We start from the raw sequence: 23948 nt of genomic DNA, 5'->3' as shown, positions 1-23948 counted from the left end.
GGGATATACAAAATGTTCCTCTTCCTTAAACGCATGATTGCTGCCCATCTGAATTTTTACGTTGACCAATGAATAGGCTTGTTTACAGCTCACCAGCTATCTGCTTTGCCGCGCAAAATGGCAGGCATTCAAAATCCCCTGCTGGGTTCTTGTATCGTTGCTGTGCGCATGCGTTATTACTTTATATGGCGCGCCTTCAAAACGCACTCTTTCTCTCTCTCTCACACCCACATACACTCACTCACCCACACTTAATCAGAACAAGCTTGCTCAGGTGCGGGGAGTCTACTCCAATTAGACTCAACTACACTCTGTCACATTTTTAACGGTAAGAAAAGTTTCTAGCACCGTTTTTTACTTTAATAGATTTAGACATGCCATTATCGGCAACAGCGAATAATAAAGGGCCCGCAAATGTGTGCCTGAGATTTAGAGTACCACCTACATTTCAGGCTACTTTCATATATCCACAAAAACCGCTGCACCACGGAGAGAAAATTTTCTGCAGACTTGCACGCCGCGGACGGTGCAGCCGCTGAGGCCGGCCACGGGAGTGTAGAGGGGCTTGCCTTCCCTCCAGCTCTGGTCAGCCGGCGTGTACCGCTCCACGCTGGAGACCAGAGACGTGCCTGCGCTCCGCGCGTAAAGTTACTAAGTCCACAGGATTCGTAATTAAAACTAAGGTATAACGCCATATGGATAAGGCTTCTTCGGATGTAAGTGGTTAGGCCGCTCTTAAGAGGCCCGACGCGTAATGTAGCCCATGATTTACCTGTAAATCATATGATCAATGCTAAATGATGATCACGACGTTCAGGGGACGATACCATTTCGCTTATGAACTCAGAAATTTCTTCTTTAAAATGCTACACATATTTCACAGTGCAGAAAGCTTGACAAGGAAACAGCGCCTATAGTTATCATCGCCAAATGCTGCAAAAACATCTTGTGTTTGTTTGCATCCACAGCCTTTTTTGTGTCTCCTTACGATGCTTTCAGAACGGAAACATCTCTCAGAGCCCACCCGTCCTTTGCAAGTGCAAATATTTTGCGCTACCCCCATTCCACAGTTTTGCGGCTATCGGCGCGCAGAGAAAATGGGTGTTGCGGGAGCTCACCATTGAAACCTCCAATGACGCAAATGTGATCGCCGAGTGTTGCCACCGCAAAGGTGCTCCGCGGAATCGTCAGGCTTGGCGCCTGGCTCCAGTGTAGAGGCAGGCTGTCGTCACTGCGTAGGACTGCAGAGAAGTTTCGAGACTGACAAAACTCAGGCAAAAACATTCACTGCTGCTTCATCGACAGAAGGCAGATGGAAACGGGCACAAATACATGAATGAAATACGATCTCGGTATACCGGTTAGAACATCTGAAGCATTGATGAATTGCAATGTGAATACGAATTGGAATTCTTGAAGACGAACAGTGCAGTACTCTGTTAAAACTCGGTCAAAGTCTAGAAAGAACGCTAAGGCTTTTCTGAAAATGAAGTAATGCAGGAGAAATATCAAGTGATAGAAACTCGGCAGAAATATGCGCTTCTAGATGGGTTGCAATAAATTTTGACTGTATCTGCCAACGAATTACAGCTAGCAATAGGAATAGATTATCGAGCTGCAAATCAATTTTGAAGGGGGGCATTTAGGCTTCTCTTCAAAGCCATGATGCGACCGCGTTACTGGCTCCTGTCTTCGACATGCCTTGAGGATAGTCATAAATGTTCATTCATATTCCTAGTTCCTTATTCCATGCCAACGTAATTTATGCCTGTATATTTCGAGAACAGTATACAGTGACAAGCTACCACGTTATGCGCGAGAACTTCCGACAAAGCAATAAAGCACCACTGTAACGAAGCCGTACGAATGCACCTGTGTAGCTTAGGGGTAGCATATCGAACTCGAGATTCAAGTGTCCGGGGGAGGGAGAGGAATCAGTCCTACTTCATCCCTTTCTGAAATCAGTAGTCCAAGTTTTCAGCTCCTGCTGACGTCGCGTAACACGCCGACCATTCGCTGCCAGGCAACGTCAACCCATCACTATACCATTCGACGATTTTCCGCTCACAGGGCCAACTACACCGGATATCCTAAAGAAAGGGATATAATATATAGCGGAATGACAGCATAGGGCCCAGCAGCCGCGCGTGCGAAATGAGGCACCAATGTGACGTTATAACATGGCCACCTAGTCAAGTGATACACATAACCTAGTTACGTGTTGACGTCACAACACAGCTAACCTTGAAGACTTCTTTCCGATAGCTTTGTCGCCCCCCAAAAAAAGCTACGTTCCATTCATCACAAATGCATAAAATTCAATTGAGCTTTTGAGGGTTTCAAATGCAAAACACGCTAAGCGATGTATATAAAGAAAAATGTCACGAATATTACTTTGTATTGTGCACCCTTCCAAGTGGCTGGCACAGAGCCTTACTAAAGGATGAAATACATAAACACCATTATTCCGTTGTTTAATTAATTTTTGTTGCTTAAATTTAGTAGAGGCAATGAAGTTTCTGTATACAAGTGCATTGCATGTACGAGAGGCAGGCTGTACAAATATACTCACTTGGTATTATATATAAAGCAGCACATAGTTGTCACAAATAATGGTGGTAATTCATATGCTTATCTCTATTATTATAACTGCAATAAAATTTTTATTATTATTTGGGACGTTAAGCACCACAAACCCAAAATATTATTTTTTGTTTTCTCTGAAGGGACCAAACGCAGATGATGCAACTTCACCTGGACTGTGTATTTCTGTGACCGAGGAAGAACTCCCAGTGTTGTGTGGGAAACATACTGTTCGCTTAACAGCGGGGACTAGCATTGAACAAACTTTATTCTTGTGTTTGACCACGCACTTCATCCTCGGTCTGACATACACCAATTCTTTTGGCCAAACTTTGTGAATGCTTGAAACCATACTCTGTGAAAGTCAGCCAATTGAGACTTGTCGCATGTCTTCAAAACTGAAATCTGTTTTGGAGAAGCTAGAACTACTCTAGGTACAAATTTCGCTTTGATTATGAAACGTTCAAGTGCCCCTGAGGTATTATTGTGAAACTTAGTCACAAAGTTTTGGTTCTAAGTTAAATGTTTTATCTATTCAAAATCTAGACATTGATATGCTGTTTGTAAGGCACAGATTGCTTTTTGTGCCACAAAATCGACACTGACAGCGAACCTACGTGAGCAGTTCTGCAGGCCACTTTTTATGTTAACATAAACAAGATGGTTAGCAGATTCGTGCGCAAGACCAGTTTATGCTGTGCAGTGTGACAACCTTTATTGTCCATGTGACATGTATGAATAAATTCCATGTGATGAGAAATCGTTGAAAATGCTCAAGTAATCAACGGATACTTGTAAAATAACTTGTGACCAACTTCTGTGTCACATACACCTTTGTATTCTTACTCAAATTGTTTCAAGAATAGTTACTTAAGAACATTCATGCTGCCTACTGGTTCAGAAGTATATAGTGCAGTAGTGACAGGAGCAAGAAATGTGGACACACACACACAGCACTGTTTTATCATCCCCCTTTGTTTTTACTGTCACTATTGCCCTGTATACTTCTGTATCATGAATTAGCAAGCCAGCCACTACATATTATTCCTATAGTTCCTATACTTTTCAGGTTTCACATGCTATCCCTTCAACGCTACAGCCCCTCACAGTTAATCCACTACCCCAGCTTGCCTTGCTCATTTTCAATAATATCACATCTCACTTCTAGAAATCATGAACCGCACTGTAAATATCGGTTGATCGCTTAGCAAAAATAAGTAATCTAAGAATAAAATATTTTATTGAATAAAATTATGCACATATCCCAGTGTGAACACCATTTCAAGGTTTATTCGTGGAGCCACATCTTCGTTCTTATTGCCGAGTTTTCAGTGACCTAAGACATTTTAGGGCGGGCCTCAAGCAACCTATTTTATATTGTGTCATAGTGCATATATTTCTTTTTATTTTTACCTGCCCTGCCCTTCCTCCCTATCGCTCACCTCTTTGATTTCCTCTACCGCTTACTCACTATCCCTTTATTTCCGCCGCCTCAGTTCTGGTGCTTCAGATATAAGATAGCATATACAGGGGCCGGCAAACGTCTTTTCCTTCCTTTTAAATATATAACAAAATAACCACATACTACTACTACTCTTGCTACTTGCGGTGATCACAAACATTTATGATTGCATTTGTTCAACTATTTACTCATATTTGTTATATTGCACATGTAAACTTTGTAGTCATACGACTAAAATGTTTTTGTCCGCATAGCTTTTAATAAAGGACACCATTTGTGCAGCTTTTTCTAAATCCTGTGCCTCACTACACATCACGGTTTTGGCTCCTAATAGTTGCACGCTTTGGTCTATCAAAATAGAATTCGAAGCTATAGAAAGCATAATAGGTTGAACACAGACGTGCTCAAAAACCTGTTTCCAAAACCTATTATTTGACCTTGGGCTGGGGGAAGAATCCGATTACCTCAAAAGAAAAATAAAACGAGAACCGCAACAGGAATTTGTATAATGTTTCTTGAGTGTGTAAAACGATCAAAAGCTAAATTTGTTTTCTGTGTTTAAAGTCTCTGCCAGAAGATGAGCAATGGATTGTAAAGATCACGAAAGGAAGCGATCAAAACACCATTCAGGTCCTTGTTGTACGAATATGCGTAATTTGCGACAATTTAATTTTGTTCACTTTTTCCGTTCTGTAAGCTTTCATGACCGTCTGTACATCACAGTGTACTAAGCCTTACACTTTTTTCTCTTGGTGTTGCCTTCTTATTTTCAAGTCATGAAACCATGGATTCTCAGTACTGAGATATCCATCACCAAGAAAACATTCTCTCATTTTTGCCGTGTTCTGCTGCCTTTGATCAAATTTATTCTTTTTGAAAAAAAAAATCCTACATAAACCCTGCCAGTGATGGTTGACATTCCAGCTGAAGAGCAGTCGTGTCAAACATAGGCTTGCGAAGTGAGGATAGCTTTTAAACATAGCTCACTTTTCATTGATACTGTGTACTATCTTCTGCTGATCGTTCTACCTGATCAACATAATTCTAATTATTTCATTCTGCTATTCACGAAACCCTTGCACGTTTGTTTACTGTGATTGTGAATGCTTCAGCAGCACCTAACATGGGACAATTCATAGCCGATGTGTGGTCACGTAAGCACTAAACACTATACCTCTCAGTATCCAAGAAATGTCGATGTTGGAAACGATTATTTCACATGTAAAAGAGCTCTTGTAGTGCAGTTAATTGCTGCCTGAGACCGAATTAGTATCATTGTATCCAGAACACCAAAACATGCAGTGCGATTGCACTCAACTGTCAAGCACATTTGGCTCCCCTGTTTGGCAGTGATGCCGAGCAGCCATCGAGAAAATGAACCACGAAAGAAGTTGGGCACTCCTGTTGGGCAGAAGCTTCGAGCAGTGAAGCCATCACATAGCTCGACCACCATGTCAGGCAGCGATGTCGAAGAAAGAAGCCATCGGATAGGTTGAAACAACACCGTACAGAATACGTGGAACGGTGTTTAAGTTGCATGTATATTCCACATAAACCTTTACAATTTAATGGCAACGTTGTCCACATATAAAGTCTACTTTTATCTGGAACACTACTTTACATATATAAGCGAAAATTTTATAGAACTGTTGCGCTTACTAACTGGAACTTTATGTGGAAGCAGAGTGAGTGTGGAGGCATTCGGACGAAGGCAAAACGCAAGTATCCGTGTATTCTGTGATGTAGGTGCACGCTAAGGAACCGCATATGACTTCAATTTTTCACACTCTCCACTACGGCCCCCACAGCTGATGTGCTGTGGGAATGTAAACATTCTAAACCAAACAAAACGAAACTCTATAGGGTAGGGATCGGCACCTATGCGCAATGAATGAGATTACAAACTGGTGCCAGGCGCTGACCTGTTGAAAAAAAAAAAAAACGAAAGGCTACATTATTCCTACTGCCCCGCCCCCTCATTTTGGAATTCGTTACACCACGTAGAATATTTTATGACAGTATGCGCAGAAACCTTTGCGGCCAAGGCTTTTACAAACAAAACGCACCGACACCTTGTATTGTATGTCGCATTGTGAGCTTACTAGGACGCACCGTTATTCAAGCGGTGTTTTCCATCAAAGCCACCGATCACGTAGAGCCTTCCGCAGTGCACCACCATGCGGTGGCCACAGCGTGGACTCGGCAGCGGTTGCACGAGGTTCCACGCATCGTCGGACGGAGAGTAGACTTCGACTGATTCGAGGAGGCGACTGCCACTGAAGCCTCCGCTGACGAAGACACGACCTGCGCGGAAGGTGACCATTTAGATGGCGGCATGATGTTTAATTACAGGTTTAACTATATGCCTTGTCGAACGGGAGGTGGCCGGAAGTGGGATGTGATCTTTGTCAAAACAAATACCAAGAGAACAGGTATAAGAACAGAAAGATTAAATCCAGGGACTCGATGAACTAAGCTTCAGAAAGACAAGGGCAGACAAAGAGAGCTAAAAACTTGGTGGGTTACAAGTGCATACACATTCAGCAACACGGGTAAGGAAGTTACCATAAACATGCAAAAAAACCCCCTAAAACTGATCATTCTAACTCACGGCAAAAATTATGAGGGATAAAACCACAGAGAGAATGCAGCGAGTGGGAGAGCACTCTTTAAGGATAAATTAGGGTATATATACCATAGCTTGCAATAATATATCCTATGCTGCCGTTAAATGTAATGAAGAGAAACAGCAGCTCTAGCAAAGCCGCCACATTCATATATAAGCTGTGCGGGTGCACTTATGTCTGCTTAGTTGCAGCAATGCGAAAGTAGTTCTCTTACCTCTGGCGATTATGTTGCTACATGTTCGTTTGTTTAGGACTGCCGTTTCTAACGCTTTTAGGCCTCATGTGCTACGCACTGGCGAAAACTGCGGAAGAGTGCTGTGCTGTTTTGTGTGAACCTTGCTATATGGCGTAACCTGTGTCTGTAACGGGAGATACCTTGCCTTGCTTGTTTTTAATTTTGCATGCGCAAATTTCGAAACTCATTCAGTGGCCTCTAAACCCTACGGTCGGGAGTAGCTTTTTTAAATTCTTGTTCAGTTTAATCTTTTTGTATTAGTTACTGCCGCTGTTGCTGTTATATGAGCGCTCTCCGGCGTTCTTAGTCTAGAAAAGGTGGATAACAAAACCATCCTTAGCTAGAGCTCTCAACTGATCATTGTAGGGATGGTGGTTCGACTTCTGGCGATGACACGGTTCTTTTTTAAGTGTCTTGTGGCGTAATTTTTGAGCGCTGCTAGCTTAATGCGGCTACTTTGTGGCTGAATAAATTGTTTTATTTTGCGAATAATACTCTCATTGCATGTGGTGCATAGCAGTGCAGGTGCAAAGTCAATGGCTATCTCAGAACGAGGCTGCTTATGCGGCCTAGTTGGAGTAACGTTGCAAAAAGGGGAACAGCGCAGACAAAAGGACAGGTTTTATCCTCTGTCTGCGATGCTGCCTTTGGAACTATCGCAGCACGTATTCTACAAAGCACTGGCTATGTAGACGGACGCCGGCAGCGGTTGCAGTCTTCACAGTCCGCTATATCTGAGGATAGTAAGATATCGTGCAATTGTATTTCCTGTATAACAATTCTGCAAACAGAGTGTCCACATGTGTCCGCTGTGAGAAAAAGGTAGAAGGGCACGAGTACTTTATATACCCAAACATACAATATCGCAGAACATGTATTTCAATATAAGTCTATTGTGTCGGCCTCTATGCGAATAATTTCATTTTGCGGGGCAAGTCATCACGTTCAGCCTACACAAGTAAATTTGGCGTGTGGATAACAAATGCGGAGCTCTCACCCTTATTGACAGAGAGCCTTTGCATACTCTGATTGTGTCAAATGCACTGCGAAACACTTAATCCACTGCTCCTCTCTTATTCCGAGTTCTATAGGTTGGTAGAACGAATCTTTCTAGGGCCTCTTCACTTGTATGAAAACATTTGTTCAAAACAAAGTGGCTGGCTAGTTCGTTTTGTATAGACGGCGTTTGCGTCCTTTCTCGTATAATTCATGTTACTATTGCGCAGTGATCTCCACTATGCATGGCAAAAAATCCTTATGAACAAATAAATTGACGAAAAGTGAGCAAATGGCTTCGGGGAATTTGATTGTTGCCAAGACTGCCTCCTAAAAGCTATGAATTTGAGCATTGATTGGGTACGTTAAGAAGCTTAGGGAAGTGCGGCTATCGATACGCATTAACGCTTCGAGGTGTGAGCGGATGCATGAGCGGCAGTGCTACCAAGCTGGATGCTTCATTTAACTTATTGGCAGTATTGCCCGACATCCGATTGCCCTGCCAGCATACATGTGAAGGCGCCTTATCTCTGTCTCGTATGTATCGCTTGTCGTTTTAATTATCCTCCGTTGTTGTTCTGTCTGTGTTGTGTCGTCACTTGACCTCTGATTAGCCTGCAAAACACTCAAACTAAATACTTTGTAACCGGTCTATGTTCTCGCACTTTTCAGCCCCTCACCTTTAAAGACGCAAGCCGAAGCATCGCTACGCCGTTTCCACATTTCAGCGACCATTATCCACTGGTTCCTGAGCGGCTCATACCGCTCCACCGTGCTGGTCCTCTCAACGCCTGTAACATCGATTTGAACGAAAGCAGCTGTATGCGAGTGAGCGCAGCTATGGAGGGCAGTCAGTCCAAACATCACAGTACTTCCTGTATGTTCACGCACCCTCGACTGGTAATAAGCGCCTTCATCGAGATAAATTTCTCATTCTTATAATATCATGCAGGAAATTGTAAACCAACTGACGGAAGAATTTTGGGAGACTTTACTGTTGAGGTCACATCCTGAGACTCAGCTAGGTGTAATCCGACTGGCCGAACACGCCGCCCGTGTCCAAGGACTCAGGGCCGTCGTGTAGGCGGATAGGTTGACGCCTATCCTGTATCTGTTGGAGAATAAATTTTTACCCCCACCATCAACTTTGCTCTGCCAACGATCGCCACCATGGACCTTTACAATTTGCGCAAATACCAAATGAACATCGTAATAATGCATAATAGATTAAATCATTTCTCGTTAATGCTATCACCGCGCCATCTTGAAGGCCATCGCCGTCTAGATGAGCTATTGTTGTTATTTTCTTGATTTCGAGAAGAGCGCTTAGTTGTTTGGCTTTGTTTTGTCACGTGTTCATTTACGGCATATGCTTTCCTCCAGTTGCCTGCCCTGCGAAAATGCCGTTGTTGCAGGTACTTATATAAATAAAATAATATATAAACGATACTACTAAAGTTCTATTTTCTGTTTTTATTTTGACATGAAGGCATAAAGATGAAGTTTTGTATTGAGTACAGCTTTCACTACAAAACAAAAAGCAGGTCGTACCGGTGTGCCCTCCTATGACGTAGATGTGCTCGCCCAGAGCAGCAGTGGCCACGTAAGCGCGCGTCACCAACATGGGCGAATGGCTTTCCCATTCGCAGGTGTCTAGGTCGAAGCTGTCCACTAAACGCATGTAGGTTTTCAATTTCAACCCTCCGAGCACGAACAGCTGGCGCCTCCACTGCACTACGCCGTGGTACGCCCTGCAGAAGTGCCATGAAAGAGCTGAACAGACGACTGTGCACCACAGTATCCTAGAGACTTCCACAGTGACCCCGAACGAAACAATCTCTCCATCGCTCATAAAATTGAGGATTTAGTGCCTCTGAAAATGTGATCAGAAATAAAAGACTGTTTACGCCAGCCAGCGTGACATCCTTATACGTACAGCCATCCAAATTATTAACTACTCTGCATGGTGGTCGCTTTTTCTGTTCTGCTGCACCTTAGGGCGGATAAAACTTGTCTTAAGGTCAATAATAAGTAAGGGTTTGATAAGCCCCTGCTTATACTTGGACTTTTCGCAGGTTAACTCCTCTGTAAAGCTCAGAATCACAGAAAATGCGGTCGTCACGCACGCCAGTTAATAATTTGGATGGCAGTACAATTTACTTTGACGGCACGCGGTCATAGCACCTAAGAGATATGGGAAAGCAATATATCAAATTCTTGATCTTAGTAAAATTTAACTATTTGACACTTAATGGAAATGTTAAAGCTGTTTCTTCGGAAAATGAAACTTATTCGAGGAGGGGGGGGGGGAGGTGAGAAACTTCCGCCGAAAACTGTTCTTGCCGCTTATTTCAGATTCCAGAGTCCACACCGAGAAACAGAAACTTCATCTTGATGAGTGCGTCAGTGAAGCCCAACTTCTGCAATCCGCTTAAGATCTTAATCCGCCGTTAACGGGCACATTTGAGCATTCACTGGGATACGCCTAAGCGCAGCAATACGGTTACGAATAGCAGCTTGGGAAGTATAAAACATTTGTCCTAATCCGGGGTTTGAAAACATCGTAACTGGACCGGAGAAGTAGCTCAACTAAAGAAATTTTTCTCTACTACGAAGTTTCTACAAAAGCTGCAAAGAGTTGTTGTGTAGTCGGGTGGCTGCACTTGGATGAATGCTAATAAGCTATTATTTCCGTATAAAAGACTGCATGTATATTTAACATTATTTATCACATTTATGATGCAAGTGCGATCTTTTGTTAAATGTGTTTTGAAACAAAACTCGCTACTTGGTCCACTTGAGTGAAGACTAAATATTCAGCGATTAATTTAAAGGATACGTTGGAGCATACTAAGCAAAGAGGGAACAAAAATGTACGTAGTTAAGATGATTTTTATACATTTTCGTGTATTTGTGTGTTCAACATCATGACCGAATTCACTTCCAGGGTGGCATTTTATTTCTCTAGCAAGATCTCTCAAGCCTCCCTTCCTTCTCTCTAATGCGCTCAAAAATATTTCTGTTTATGTGTGGCGTGCTTTTGGGCTCACAAAATAAGTTTCGAGCATTCTGAAATTGCCCAGTTACTAAATTATGTTTCATTATCTTAAGCTTCAATGCACTTACGTCTTTTCAGTAAACGTTTCTAAATGACGGTAGTGGAACGCGCGTCCTAGCGGGATACTTATACTACTCGTGCATGGTGTTTCTGGAGCCGTAGAATAACGGTGGGCACACACAGACAACCAACCTGACCCAAATAATTACAGTTCGACATTATGGCTCAAAATATTATATCAGCGCTCTATGCGTGTGTCCTCTATCCTCGTCCTCATCAATCGCCCTGTTTCATTATGAACGCCCAACTAACCCGATCCTCAAAGCTTGTAATCTTGTCACTCGTTCGCCGTTTTCATGAGTCAGTTGCCGGCGCGTATACACAATATCAGAGTTGACGCGTGCGTTAGCACATGTGTGTAGGAACATGAAAACATTTCTTGATCGCTGCAACAAAAATGGCGAATGCAGAATGCATCAAATGCCCTTGAAAATCACTGTGTCTTCAAAAGCGACAGATTACTTCGTGCAGTGCAAAGTGTAATGGCTTGCCTTGGCTTCAAATCCTTGTTTTGGAACTGAAACCAGTGGCCCACTGTGGTGTCGTAAGTCTGTATAGTGGACTTCGCCTGTCCGTTGCTCCAGCCGCCGACCAAGAATATCAGCTCTGTCGGCAGTCGCGGAATCCACCGCTCCGGGTTGGCCAACCCACAGGTGTCACACACGGCTTGGGTCGGATGCATGAAAGCTGGCCAGTAGGAAAGAACAGCACATTAACAATGATGCAAGTAATCCAGCTTGTATTGCAGCAGGCGATGATATTCATAACTGTAATCATTTAGTCTTGTAAGCCAGCTGTACGGACTCTCCAATGTTGGGTCTGATGATCACCGCCGCTTTGCCCCACTCCAAAATTGTTTTTTTTTTTTTTGTTGAGTGAAAGCACTGCAAGTGGACACGCAAGCGTCAGACTACTTTGCTAGACTCTGAGCTTTAGCATCAGTGCTTTTGCACTAATTACATTGTGTGCAAAATTAAGCTCGCTACGCTTCGCAGCCCCACCCCCTCCTCTCAAGGCGCTAGTTCGTACCAGAGCAGCAAATAATGTTCGACTGCAAATAATTACAAGAGGCTAGGAGTTTCAAGTTCAACGTGCACTGTTATCCTCAGCACTGTTCTTTGCTTTGCGAAGCTTTACACCTGTAGGCTGCTCTTCAGAGTCCCATTTCATTGCTTCAATTTGCACTTCCATATATGTCATGCGATATCTTTTTAAAAATGCGCTAAGCAACTAACAAAGAGTGTTTCTGAAATGCTTAGGTAATTAATTTAAAGCAGGATCACTGTGGAAATTTATGGATTAAGGAGGGACGTGGCAGGTAATGGCTACTGTCGATGGCTCTATGTGCGTATTCACGTTCGAGTATCTCTACTATGGTTGAAATAAATTCATTAGTTTAAAGTGTGAGAGCTAGACCACCCGACATAGATATAAAGCCCCGCTTTAATTAAGCCGTATGAGCTGGCTGCATGGTCTAGCAGCAGCGTTCCCAGAGGGTGGTATACAAAACATTACTGAAAAATCACGCTCTTGGTTCCCATCAGTTTCAACATTTTTTCTAGAGTGACAACCTTAGAAAATTATTCATGATAAGCAATCAGCCTCCGTAAGGTCTCAGCTCGCTGCTGCTTTAGGGGCATCCTAGTCTTCATTTTGTTTCGTGCCTCAGAGCAAAATTGCTCAAGCAATCACAGACTGGGTGTTTCGAGAGCGGTACTTACTGGTTAGATCTGCAGGCTTCTGGACTTTGTCTGCCAATGCTGCATCTCCGGCTTCTGGAGTGGTACCGGTCGCAAGCGCCACAGAATTTGCCGCTTCCACAGCAGCGTCGCGCAAAGCTGCCGCAGCAGTTATAATGTCGTTAAGCACGGCTTGCACTTCCCCAGTGGCGTCCAGACTTGGTGCGGAAGAGAGTACAGGGTTCGAGACCAGATTAGCTTGAGGTGTTTCTGGGGGCGTTTGCTCAAGTTCAAGTAGTTTGAGCAAGACCGGGTCCCTCGAGCACTTGCAAGGGCCAAGCTTTAGTGCATCGGTGATGAGGGCAGTGAAATCTGCTCTCTCAGTGAGCACTGGCCAGCGTTTTCGGAAGCTGTCGAGAGTTCTGTGGAATGATCCAAGAGGGAGTGAAAACCACTAAGCGGCTTTAATTCAACACACGCTGTAACGCATGAAAAGATTCCACATCAAATGTAGGGCTCTCTTCGACTCAGTTTGCGATCCGTGTTTAGGCGCACTTGACGCGAATGTCTAACAAGAGGAAACGAAGCTAAATAAACAAGTACACCGTTTGAATAACGTCTAATCAAAAGGCAGCAATGTTTTCCTACATTCTACTGTGAAATATATTAGCTGGAAAGTAATAGTTTGCATACCTTTTCGAACATGCAGCGCTCACTGACTTTGTTGTCTGCATTTTATTCGGCCGCGGAATGGTTGCAAACTCCTTTTAAAAATTTTGGTGACTCTTCATTACCCTTAAAAATATATGCTAAATTATTGCTAACAATCTGGTATGAGTAATCGCCTAAGCCGTCTGAACTACCAAACTGAATATAGGTTTTACACTGCCTGAAGGCTAGCGAGCTCTTTTTCAAGATGTGACCCCAATTCCTCCAAGGATTGCCCTTTTTTTCAATCAGCACAACCAATCTTTTTACTTAACAGGCACTTTGTGTTACCGGTGGGGTGACGACATGATCTCACAAATGCTGCGCTGATTAGGTTTACACGAACAAAGGAACTGGACAAACGCTGAGGTTAAGTTCCGTTGTTCCAGTTCCAGTTCGTTTGTTCGTGTAAAACTAATCAGCGCAGCATTTGTGAGAAGATGTTCCAACTAGCTAAATCTCAAGCACTTCTTGACGACATGACCCTGCAGGCCCCAGAGTATTTGCGCAGTGACGTTATCACTCTTGTAATTTGTGACCAGAAAGAGGGTTTTCAGTTACCCGCGCTAAGTCATACAGTTTTAACGTCGAATTGTCATCCACAAATCGAAGTTATGTAAAACTGCCAATATTTTTTCATACCGGAAACCATAATCCTGTGGCTTTAGACATTGCAGTTTTACAGGGCGTGCGTTTCGAGCATAGTCGCAGCAATGTCCCGTAATATATCTATGAGGTACATTATCACACTGGCCTTCGCTTCATTTCGACACATGATCATGTTTCGATCTCACATTTTGATCCAGGCGTCCGTGCTTCCTCGAACGCCACACCCGACAGCATATAGAAGCAGACAGTGCAGCAGGCATCAGCCACATTTCAAACTGGTTTACAGGAAAAAAATAGGCGCACTATCTGTCACAATTCTCCGCAGACACTTTAACCGAAACGTAAGAAAAAGGAGGAAGGTGAGATTGAAAATAGAGAGAAAGAGGTGCCGTAGTGGAGGGCTTCAGAACACTGCGCAACAGTCGCTTTCGCCTCAACGCACTTTAGTGGTCCAAAGTGCCCCCTATGACATAAATAAACCTGTCTGGGCTAAACCACTGCTATTTTTTGTACATTATTGGCAGCAGCCTTTCTAATCATGTATTATAGGCTTTTCATTAAAGGCCGTAATAGTGTGCACAATTTTAAATCTTAAGTGTTCGAAAACCCACTCAGGCTCGCAGCGGCCCACGCGGACACATTGCAGGAGATCCCGAAGCTTAGAGCCGTTCTCTCCTCCGGCGGCGGCCAACCATATTGCGATCGCCTCCAGCGCGTCCTCTTCGCGCTCGAGGCTCAGCTCAGGCGAAGCCAGGAGGTCACAAAGCAGCCACGCCGGTGTCTTCCCGAATTCCTCAGTGCGCCTCCATACCTGCACCGCGGTCCACAAAATGGGTAAGGATTGTGCAACATGCACATGCAACAAGAGATAGGATTGATTAAAATTACTATGCTTGTTCAGCAAAATGCATAAATATGATAATCTCTACAAATGCTTGGTTGGGTTTTGCACTCTCTCTTTGCTTCATGTAACCCAGGTAGCACAAAACGTTATAGTAAAGTTATATATTTTTTTATGTAAGTGGAAATAACGTTTTTTGTTCTGTAATAACGTTAACCTAACGCTAAAATGTAACATTTATTGCTATTTGTTAAATTACAAGCGTTTCCACAACGTTTATTATATAACTGAATAGTAAAGTTAGCAACAAAACACTTGTATGACACATTAAACTTAGCAAATAATGTGTGTATATTGTCTCGTATAAAAATGGAAATTAGCTATAAAGCAAGCACAGCTGTAACACGGAATTATATTTAAGACATGAAGCTTGTACAAATACAAACCTTCATGATAAATGTCAGAATAGTAACCACGCTATAATGAAGTCAAGAAAAAGCTCTTCATTAACATTGTATCTATGTTTGAGTAACGTTTATGAAGCACAAACTTTTAATGTTATGAAAACGTCACTACAACGTTAAAAATACATTCAAGATCAACATGATCCTGATTTACCACTGTTTGAAGGCTTTTTCTGAGATTTTTAGTAGAAATTATAGACTTTAACTAACAGAACTTTGCAAGTAAACCTCTTGATACCATGCCAACTACAGATCATACATATATTTTAAGAATCGTTTAAAAACTGCAGTTATTTCCAATACCATTAACACAGTTGAGGGCACTGCTCATGGGTAGCATATATAAATATCAGCCCGGGTTACAGCGTCAGGTGAGTGCTTGAGTACGACATGCTTTATATATAGTTGTGCGCTAAGTTGTAACGCGTTGTGGTTGCTCCTGTCGAATCCTTCATGCAACGTTGATGAAGCTGCTAGCGTACATGCGCGTAATGTAAAAACTGCGGAGTTCGGTTTCTCAATGTTGTTATATATTTTAACATTATTTTATGTTGTTAAATTGCTATATAAACGTATGTATAATGTTAAAATAACGTTATAATTACGTGTGTGCATAACGTTTAAGCAACGTTAGAAAACAATGACATTAAGAACATTGTATTAACGTTTGACTCAAACATATAAACAATGTTATTATAACGTTTTGGTGCTACTTGGGAAGCTTGTGCATCATTTTTATTTCGTATTTAGCTATAACGTTAGGTATTGTTCACTGACAGGGAGACGTCAAACAACCGATACGCGATACTATTGTCGTTTCAATAAAGGCAGTTAATTTAGTGTGGCCTTTTTTCTTAATGCCTACAGAATGTGCATACTGCATCACAACGATATGCGTAACGCAGCCAGTGGCACGCAACCTATTTTGAACGCAGTGTATGTAAAAGGATTCTTCAAAATATGTGAAACAGCAATTCAATGTAGCCAAAATGGTAGCTGAATGTTGGGACCAGGCTACAGTTCAGGAAGGGTTTTTACAGTTCTCTTCAGTTAGAAATGGTTTGTGCCATCGCGTAAGCTTAAAAGTTTCAGTTCGACGTGAGACCAGTTTCTTTTTGTAAACGGAACTCGAAAATGAGCCCGAGCTTTAAGATAAACTTGACGCCTTCACTTACATTCTTTTTGTGTTTACATGCTTAGCAATAACGCAATCAGGTGCTGGCGGCCAGTCTCTTTTAAGTTGGTGGCCGCTTTTGATGAGCTTTACTAAGGACGTAAGTTATAGCATAAATGGCAAAATCAGAGGACAAAAGTCCATGAATTAATAAAAGGAAGTAAAAATTCTCGGATCACTGCAGGATCTTTATAAGTAGAGCCTTAAGGACGGAGATTGCTGCCCTGCTTTAACAGAAACAAATCCAAGACGCAATTGTCGTATCGTGTTGCCAATGGGCACTGAGAAAGACGTCCTTTTTGGGCGAAGGGTATAATTTGGGCCCCGCGGCCATGGGTTGGCATCATGTACACTTGAAAAGCGAACGCAGTAATTCCTGCATCACTTCGTACTGTAATAAAGCTGTAAAAGATATTTGAGGTCCGAACAATTTTACCCTCTTCTGCAGCCCTCCCTCCAAATAATTATATGGCAGCTACATGGATTCTAGGGGTGCAGGCACTTCTAACTTGTGGAATTACTGCTATAGCACAGGGGAGTCGGGATTGTGAAGGCTCAATGTTAGCCAACAAGTCTACTGTCGTGCGCTGGACTATAGTAATGTTAACTCCAGGGATAGGCGGAATAAGTTGCGAACCATAGTATTCAGCCTCTACTCCTGTCCTGCGAAAGCAGCTGTGGTCTACACCTCAGCGTTATCGAATTGTAACAGAGCGAGTTGAAATATTTTCGGCACAGCGCAGTGATCTACGCAAAGGCAAACTCAGTGTGGGGACGTTAGGAGAGAGGACTCCAGGCAGGCATCGGCGAAAAACAGAGGTTATTTGAACTCTAACTGACATCGAGAGAATAAAAATGCGGAAGGAATGAAGCCGAAGATTAAACGGGCAAAGCTGTAACGTCATGAAGTAGATTCTAAAAGAAGGTAGCTTTGTCGACAGACTGATATCACCGGATGACTTTGGGAAGCTAACGGGTTTACGGTGTCAGAAGGTTCTGTTGTAAACATTTGGCCTACTATGAGATACACATAGTTGGACTATTGATGCTTATGAGGAAATACTGCTCGCTGTGGGAAACATGCCAGCCATCTCACCTGGTTGAAGTGCTCAAGCGCGTAAGCCATCACAGTCGCCTTGAATTTCGGGTCTTTATACCGAGCGGTCATTCTCGCCAGAACCAGGCAGTTCTCTGGAGCCAAGGAATGAAGCAGTATCTGAAGGCACTGCTCTCGGGGTGCGTCCAGAAGTAGCATGTCCGCCGCCTGAAGCACTTCCAGGACATTCCGGGGGCTTACAAAGAGCTGCAGAGTATGAATTCGCTACGGTATTCTTGAGCAGCGCATTTTGAAAGCCAAAGTGATGTGGCATTTTCTGGTATGGTGGTTAGCGCTCTTTGATTACTGACATCTTATTTTATCAAGCACTCATTGACTGATATTTCATGAGGAGTATGAGTCTACATAAGAAGGACTTCTTCATCATATTTCTTTTAAGTTTGATTTTTGTTTCTTCAGCTGGAATGACAACACGTGGTGGCAAACGTTGCCAACTTTGTGCAATGCATAATTCGTGTGTTAATCAGCCATGCACTTGGGAAGTTCTAGGTGGTCAAACGCTGTGGTTTATGTTAATTCTTAGTTTTTACGGCAAACAGTTTCTCCAGTCCACTCAATTAATTGTCTCCTATATTGCCGTAATGGCAGCAAGAGATCACGACGAGCTGCTTGACATGCTACCTCTTTCCTACCCAAAGAAAGGGGCACTACAACGGCCTACTATACTGCAAAAGACGTGCTTCTGCTGTACTGCTGGGGGTTATTAGACAGTAGCAATAGATATGAATGTTCCACGAATGTTCCTTTCATTGAATTAGCCAGCCAAAATCGACACGTATTTCACTGAGGTTGCAGCGGTAAAGTCCTCTGTTTTTCTCTTAAGACAAAAGACCTGCTTGTTGGCCACAAAATATTTATTACCTCTCTGCTAATAAATAATTTACGCTTAAATTGAAGTGAGCACGGTCCTAAGGCTAGCACGCCTCACATTTCCTTATTCTATGAGGAAAACATTGTTTTCGATTTTAGGTCCACCACGACGAAACCTTTGGGAATAGTGTACGATATATTGAGATTGAACAGGCAGGAAGCGTAGGTTTCAAGAAGGGCGTGGTGAGAAAGCAACATGAAAGAACAAAAGTAAGCAGGCTTGTTAAAAACTAACAGGCTTTGGCCGGTGCAGAAAAAAGCCAAGCCTATATAGTGAGCAGTGATTTCTATAACTAAAAAGCAACCGATTTTATATTTCACGTTCTTTGTCCAAAGGTAGCACTCCCTTGCTCGAGGAAAGCGTGCTCGCCATTGCGTTTAACGGTAGACAAATACGAGAGATAATTAGGGGTTTGCGAATATTGAAATTTTTAATAGGAATTGAGTACGATAATGGGGGAAAATGCCTTCGAATATCGAATCGAATACCGGATATCTGATCAGTGAAAAAATGAAACACTTAAAGATAGCATCCTTCATCTTGTTTATTTCAGCATTCATTACGTATTTGCAAATAACATTAAACTATAATCCCAGAACTTATACACTATTCAGCAATTTAGTGTATATGTTAAGCAGGATTCTGTATATCGGTGTTTTGTACAGGAAAGACCTGAAAAAAACAAAACATGGTCGTGTCACATCACTGCTAAATATAGTAAACTCTTTTTAATGTGGCCTTCGAGAGACCATGAAACGTTTTCGAATGAACCGAAAACTTGTTTAGCGCTTGTCCGTGTCTTACTTCCTTCCGTCCTTCGTGTACTTTCGTGCTATTTTTCATCATGAATGTTAACCAACTCGCCCAACTTTCGGCATTACTTAACCGAAAACTCGAATTATTGAATGGGAATGAACAAACTGCCGGAAACCGTTTGCATCACATTAATTGTATCTGATGAGCACCTGCGCCATGTTGTCTGCCTTTGAGATTGAACCAAAATGGGAAAGAAACGAAGTTTTCTTTCTTTTTTTTTTTTTTTTTCTGGTTCGTCAGAGGCTTCGCTGTGCGCATGCTCTAAGGCCCTCTTCGCAAAAACGCCCTCTCACGTTTTGAGGATGCTTCACTGCATTCAGCAGTGCGGTGAAGATTGCAGTACGAGGCGCACACTGTCGGGAAGGTCCCCCTCATAAACCGAACCCGTTGCTTTTTAAGAATGCTTCACTGCACAGTCTTCAAGGTGAAGTCTTGCGGTGAAGTGCGCTATGCGATGAACCTGCTGGGAATTCGAAAATGTTTGGTGCATTCGATAATTATCGGATATTAGAATATTAGAATATTTAGAATATTAGGTTTTCGAATACGAATCTAATGAAAAAATATTCAATCCATATTGAAAGTTCTGAATGTTCGCAAAGAAAATTCATAATCGCTTTTCATTGTAAAGGCGACACTTCAAAAGTAATTACAATACGCTGATATTCCGCCTCAACTAAAATAGTAGTAGGGCGTTCGCGTTTCTTCTCCTCTATTCTCAAATATTTTGGTATCTGCGAATGCAAATCATCTAAAAGAGGAAGCAAATTTCAATGAAAAATGATACTCGTTAATGCGAAATTTCAGCACCGCTATTTAAACATTTTATGCGATATATTTAAGGAAATAATTTGAGAGCTGCTTGTATATATGCGTGTGCAGCAATAAACCACTTTATCTTTCTCACGAGTCAAAGGAAAATTTCTCTGATGGAGAGAAATATGAGCCACGAGCGAGCGTCGCTGTGCTCTTGTTTCTTTCCTTCTGAGAACTTCTCTTTGGCTTGACTCTCTCGTGGCTCTCTTTCACTCGATTATACCGGCAACGGCATTAGCCGCGACGTAGCTCAACCGCCGAACGTGCGTATAAGGGCCGCGGTCTAAAGTATTAGCGAAACGAATAGTATTGTCAGTTGCGCTCAAATATATATTGCAGCAAGTACCACACAGAGTAAACTATTGTTTTTCGACTTAGCTTTGCACGATTCTAGTAGCTATGAGGGCCATTTAGCTGGGATAAAGGTATACTTTTTAAAACAAGAAATTTTACTGCAATATTGTTTCCCTGCAGAACATACAAAAACACTGCAGAGGTTTGAGTCTTCATGTTAGGCGCTAATTAAGAAATCCTTCCTTCACATGCGGCAGTACAGAAAACGAAGTTCTTTAGAAAACACGTAATCCGAATTACGAGGCAGAAAAAAAAACTGCCCATTGTTGAACAATTTCAATTTAATGACATGAAAAGCGGTGTCAACAATGCTGTAATAATAATGGTAGAATATATTTGGGGACAACAAGCTCTAACAAATAGTTAAATTTGTTAGAGTTCTAAACCAAACCCGTCACAAGCACCGTTGTCATGTCGATTCTTACGAAATGTGCCATTAATTCTTCCTTGCTTTATGATTTCCTTTACTGACCTTCAGCAATGAACTGCACTGAGGACGAAACCTAAGCTCTGAGGCAGGCTTTCGAAAATAACAGAGGCCTGTCGCCGCATCTGCGCCGGCATAGGAACTGGCCACGGCGCCTGTGTCCGTGAGCTTTATTTTGCCCTAGCGCCAGAAATGTGCAACAGAATCAGGCATTACACTTTTAAAGCGCTTTTTATGTAACCTGGATTGGACCACTATGCAAACAGTGTGCCACGCCTTCCCATTCAGCAAGCCTGTATGATATTGAAACAGATGCCAATTATCATCCCAACGAGACGTAAGTTGTCCCTACTTGTCTACGATACTGCAGTCCGTCGGCCGAACTCTTCCTCACAGCACTCAGGCTTGGGCGCCAGTAGCAACAGATATCTGCATGGTCCTGCACACCGCTGGAGGAGTTTTAATCGCCTTCCGAGAAATATTCAGCTTTACAGAATAGGCGCCAATCCTTAACCAAATCTCATATACTTCAGCGAGAAATAGGCTTGATGAAGACACCACGTATAAGTATTCATTCGACTGGAGATGGTATGGAGTACTCACTAATGTCCCAGTGGACGCCATATGTTTGTTTGTAGAAAACTGCTAAACGTCACGAGCTTGGTTGGTTTTGCCTCCTTTTTCGTCTTACACTGCAGAATTTACTTTCTGAGCTGCAAAGTGGTGTCCTTGCCATTACCACCATTACCAGAATACCCTTGTTACAGTAAATGAGATTCTCTAGAGCTTCCCCGCGCAGCGCAATGAGAAAGTAGCGTGGCTGTATACTGACGTTGTCCGTATACAAGAACGTCAGCAGAATGTCGAGTACGGAGCTCGTCACTCCGGACACGAGGACATCCCTGGGATAGCCGTTGTCCTCGCCCAGAAGGGCACAGAAGTAGGCGCTTGCGGCGCGGAGGTAGCCCCGTTGTACGCGGAATTCGCCGCCGTCCGCCGTGTGGAGGCAACAGTCGGCGGACAAGGCACCGCTGGGAAGCAGGCCGCCGTGCCAGAGCATGGCTGGTCCTCGGGACAATAGACCTGCTCTGTTCCTTGCTTCCGACTGCGGTGACGTAGCGCGAGCCTCGGACTAAGCGGACGATTGAGCTTCCTATCTTCTTCTTCTTTGTTCTTTCCTCACTAAATATGGAACTTACCCGCAGTAGAGTATTGGCCAGTGTCCAATGCAAGCACAAGAAAGGAATAACTCATCCTGACTTAGGCCGTACCGTACAAAAATGACTAATTAGGAAGCAATGTCAGTGAAAACTTTTTCGGAAAAAAAGTTTTGATGTAGTAAGGAGAGCAATCAAGAAAAAAATATCTATGTATATAAATCTAGAACGTAAAATCAAAGCAGTAACGATCTAACGAGCCAATCCTCCCGTTGCCATATTAGACATATGAGGTCCCTTTGTCGGTTGCACCGAAGGAAGAAAGCACAGTAATTGTCATATTATGATGTCACAAAAATCAACTTGATAATACCGTACTCCAATATTCTTCCAAATTTCTCAGAAATTCCACTCTCTCCCGATGTGGACGAGTCACAGCAGCAAGTTTACTAACTCCCAAGCAACAAAAGAAGCAACTCGAATAAAATTACACTTTCTGTTAGAGTTAACTCCACATTCGAGATAGGACTTCATGCTCTCAGGATAATATTTCAGCGCCTTCGGGCCACGGCCGTTCGATCTCCTTTGGAGATCGAGCGACAGTGCTCGGACTAAACTGTGAAAGAAAACAGCCTCTGTTTCGGAAACCGCTCCTAAAGCACAAAATGTCTGAAAGGGCTGTATAGAAGGCCGTATATTGTAGGTTCATGGAATGGCGATTGTGGGTGCATGAAATAGATGTCAGTAGAGTTCCTTCAGACTTTAAATATTTATTAGGCCACCTTGGATCTGCAACCAAAAATCAACTCGGCAGCAGCAGCGGCAACCACACAGGTCGGTCGACGAAGACCGGAATAGTACTCGGCCCCGGCACATCTCAATTTAAAGCTAGTTGAGAGGGAAACTGTTGTTAGAATAAAAGAGATAATCGGGAAAGATGTGTGACATCCTGTTTGAATTTCCCTGACCCATTAGTGACAAGCAAACTGTGTCTATATATATATATATATATATATATATATTGATTTCCCTTAAATCAAATGGACCCCGCCGGGGTGGCGCAGTGGTTCCGGCGCTCGACTACTGTTCCCAAGGACGCGAAATCGAATCCCGGCCTCGGCGGCAGCTTTTCGCTGGAGGCCAAAAAAAGTCGCCCGTGTGTGCAATGTCAGTGCACGTTAAAGAACCCCAGGTGGTCAAAATTTCCGGAGTCCTCCACTACGGCGTCTCTCATAACCTGAGTTGCTTTGGGACGTTAAATGCCACAAACCAAACCAAACCAAACTTAAATCAAGTGGCATTCACCGTATGACTGTGCACAATCCCCATACATTAAATGCATGTGTGCTACATTCTTGCAGACACAAAGGGACTAAAATAAGGCTACTTTGTCAATGGCACCTGGGTTGGACTATTTCCGTAGCACTCGCCAACTTTCCTATCCCTCCTGAGAGCTTAGATACATGTTTATAGCGGTAATTAGTTAAATTCGGCTAATCATTAAACCTGTCGCATTAGAGACCCATACACTAAGTGTTGTCGGCCCGAACAGGGTAGCATTCAGAAGGCACTGACTACATTTGCAAGGAAATACTTTAATATCTGACCTTTACATTTAAATGAAGCGCATTTCAAACGCTGCAAAGGATCTACTATGCTGTCAGAGACAGCCAGTGCTGGTTATGGGTTCACTTATGTCGTTATCTTTGTGACCGCCGGCTGCGCAGCGCTTCCTGCGCCCTAGACGGCGCGTCGAGGAGGCGCCACTGTTGCGGTGGCCGGTGACGCGCTTTTCGCGCGTTTCACCACCGGCGGTGATCTCGAAACCGTGTGCACAGATGTCGACCTCAAAGGGACAGACTGCGCTGCCGAGTGGCCACGCTGCGGAGACAGG

General features: G+C 43.1%; 1 protein-coding gene across 1 annotated transcript; it reads right to left on the bottom strand.

The window, feature by feature from the left end:
- Window positions 1–459: 459 nt before the first annotated feature.
- Window positions 460–21957, bottom strand: LOC146175962 (uncharacterized). Its single transcript, XM_084581226.1, has 10 exons — window positions 21730–21957; window positions 17593–17799; window positions 14629–14828; window positions 12743–13122; window positions 11513–11708; window positions 9455–9654; window positions 8584–8694; window positions 6158–6349; window positions 1119–1241; window positions 460–629 (listed from the first exon to the last, which is right to left on the bottom strand). Exons 1-10 carry the CDS (start codon window positions 21955–21957, stop codon window positions 460–462), a joined length of 2007 nt encoding a protein of 668 aa, XP_084437352.1.
- Window positions 21958–23948: the final 1991 nt, after the last annotated feature.

This window comes from Amblyomma maculatum, chromosome 10 (genome assembly GCF_055883805.1).
Source record: "Amblyomma maculatum isolate TAMU_Amacu chromosome 10, ASM5588380v1, whole genome shotgun sequence".
Lineage (NCBI taxonomy): Eukaryota > Metazoa > Arthropoda > Arachnida > Ixodida > Ixodidae > Amblyomma > Amblyomma maculatum.
The sequence above is the reverse complement of the archived record's forward strand: the minus strand, read 5'-3'. Positions and strand labels throughout refer to the sequence as shown.

Excerpts from the sequence above, each read along its gene's own strand:
- LOC146175962 (XM_084581226.1), bottom strand. The coding sequence starts at position 21,957 with ATGCTCTGGCACGGCGGCCTGCTTCCCAGCGGTGCCTTGTCCGCCGAC. Across the intron at positions 8,695-9,454 it reads CGTCATAGGAGGGCACACCG|GCGTTGAGAGGACCAGCACG; the intron begins GTACGACCTGCT and ends TCGATGTTACAG. Across the intron at positions 6,350-8,583 it reads TTCGGCTTGCGTCTTTAAAG|GTCGTGTCTTCGTCAGCGGA; the intron begins GTGAGGGGCTGA and ends CCTTCCGCGCAG.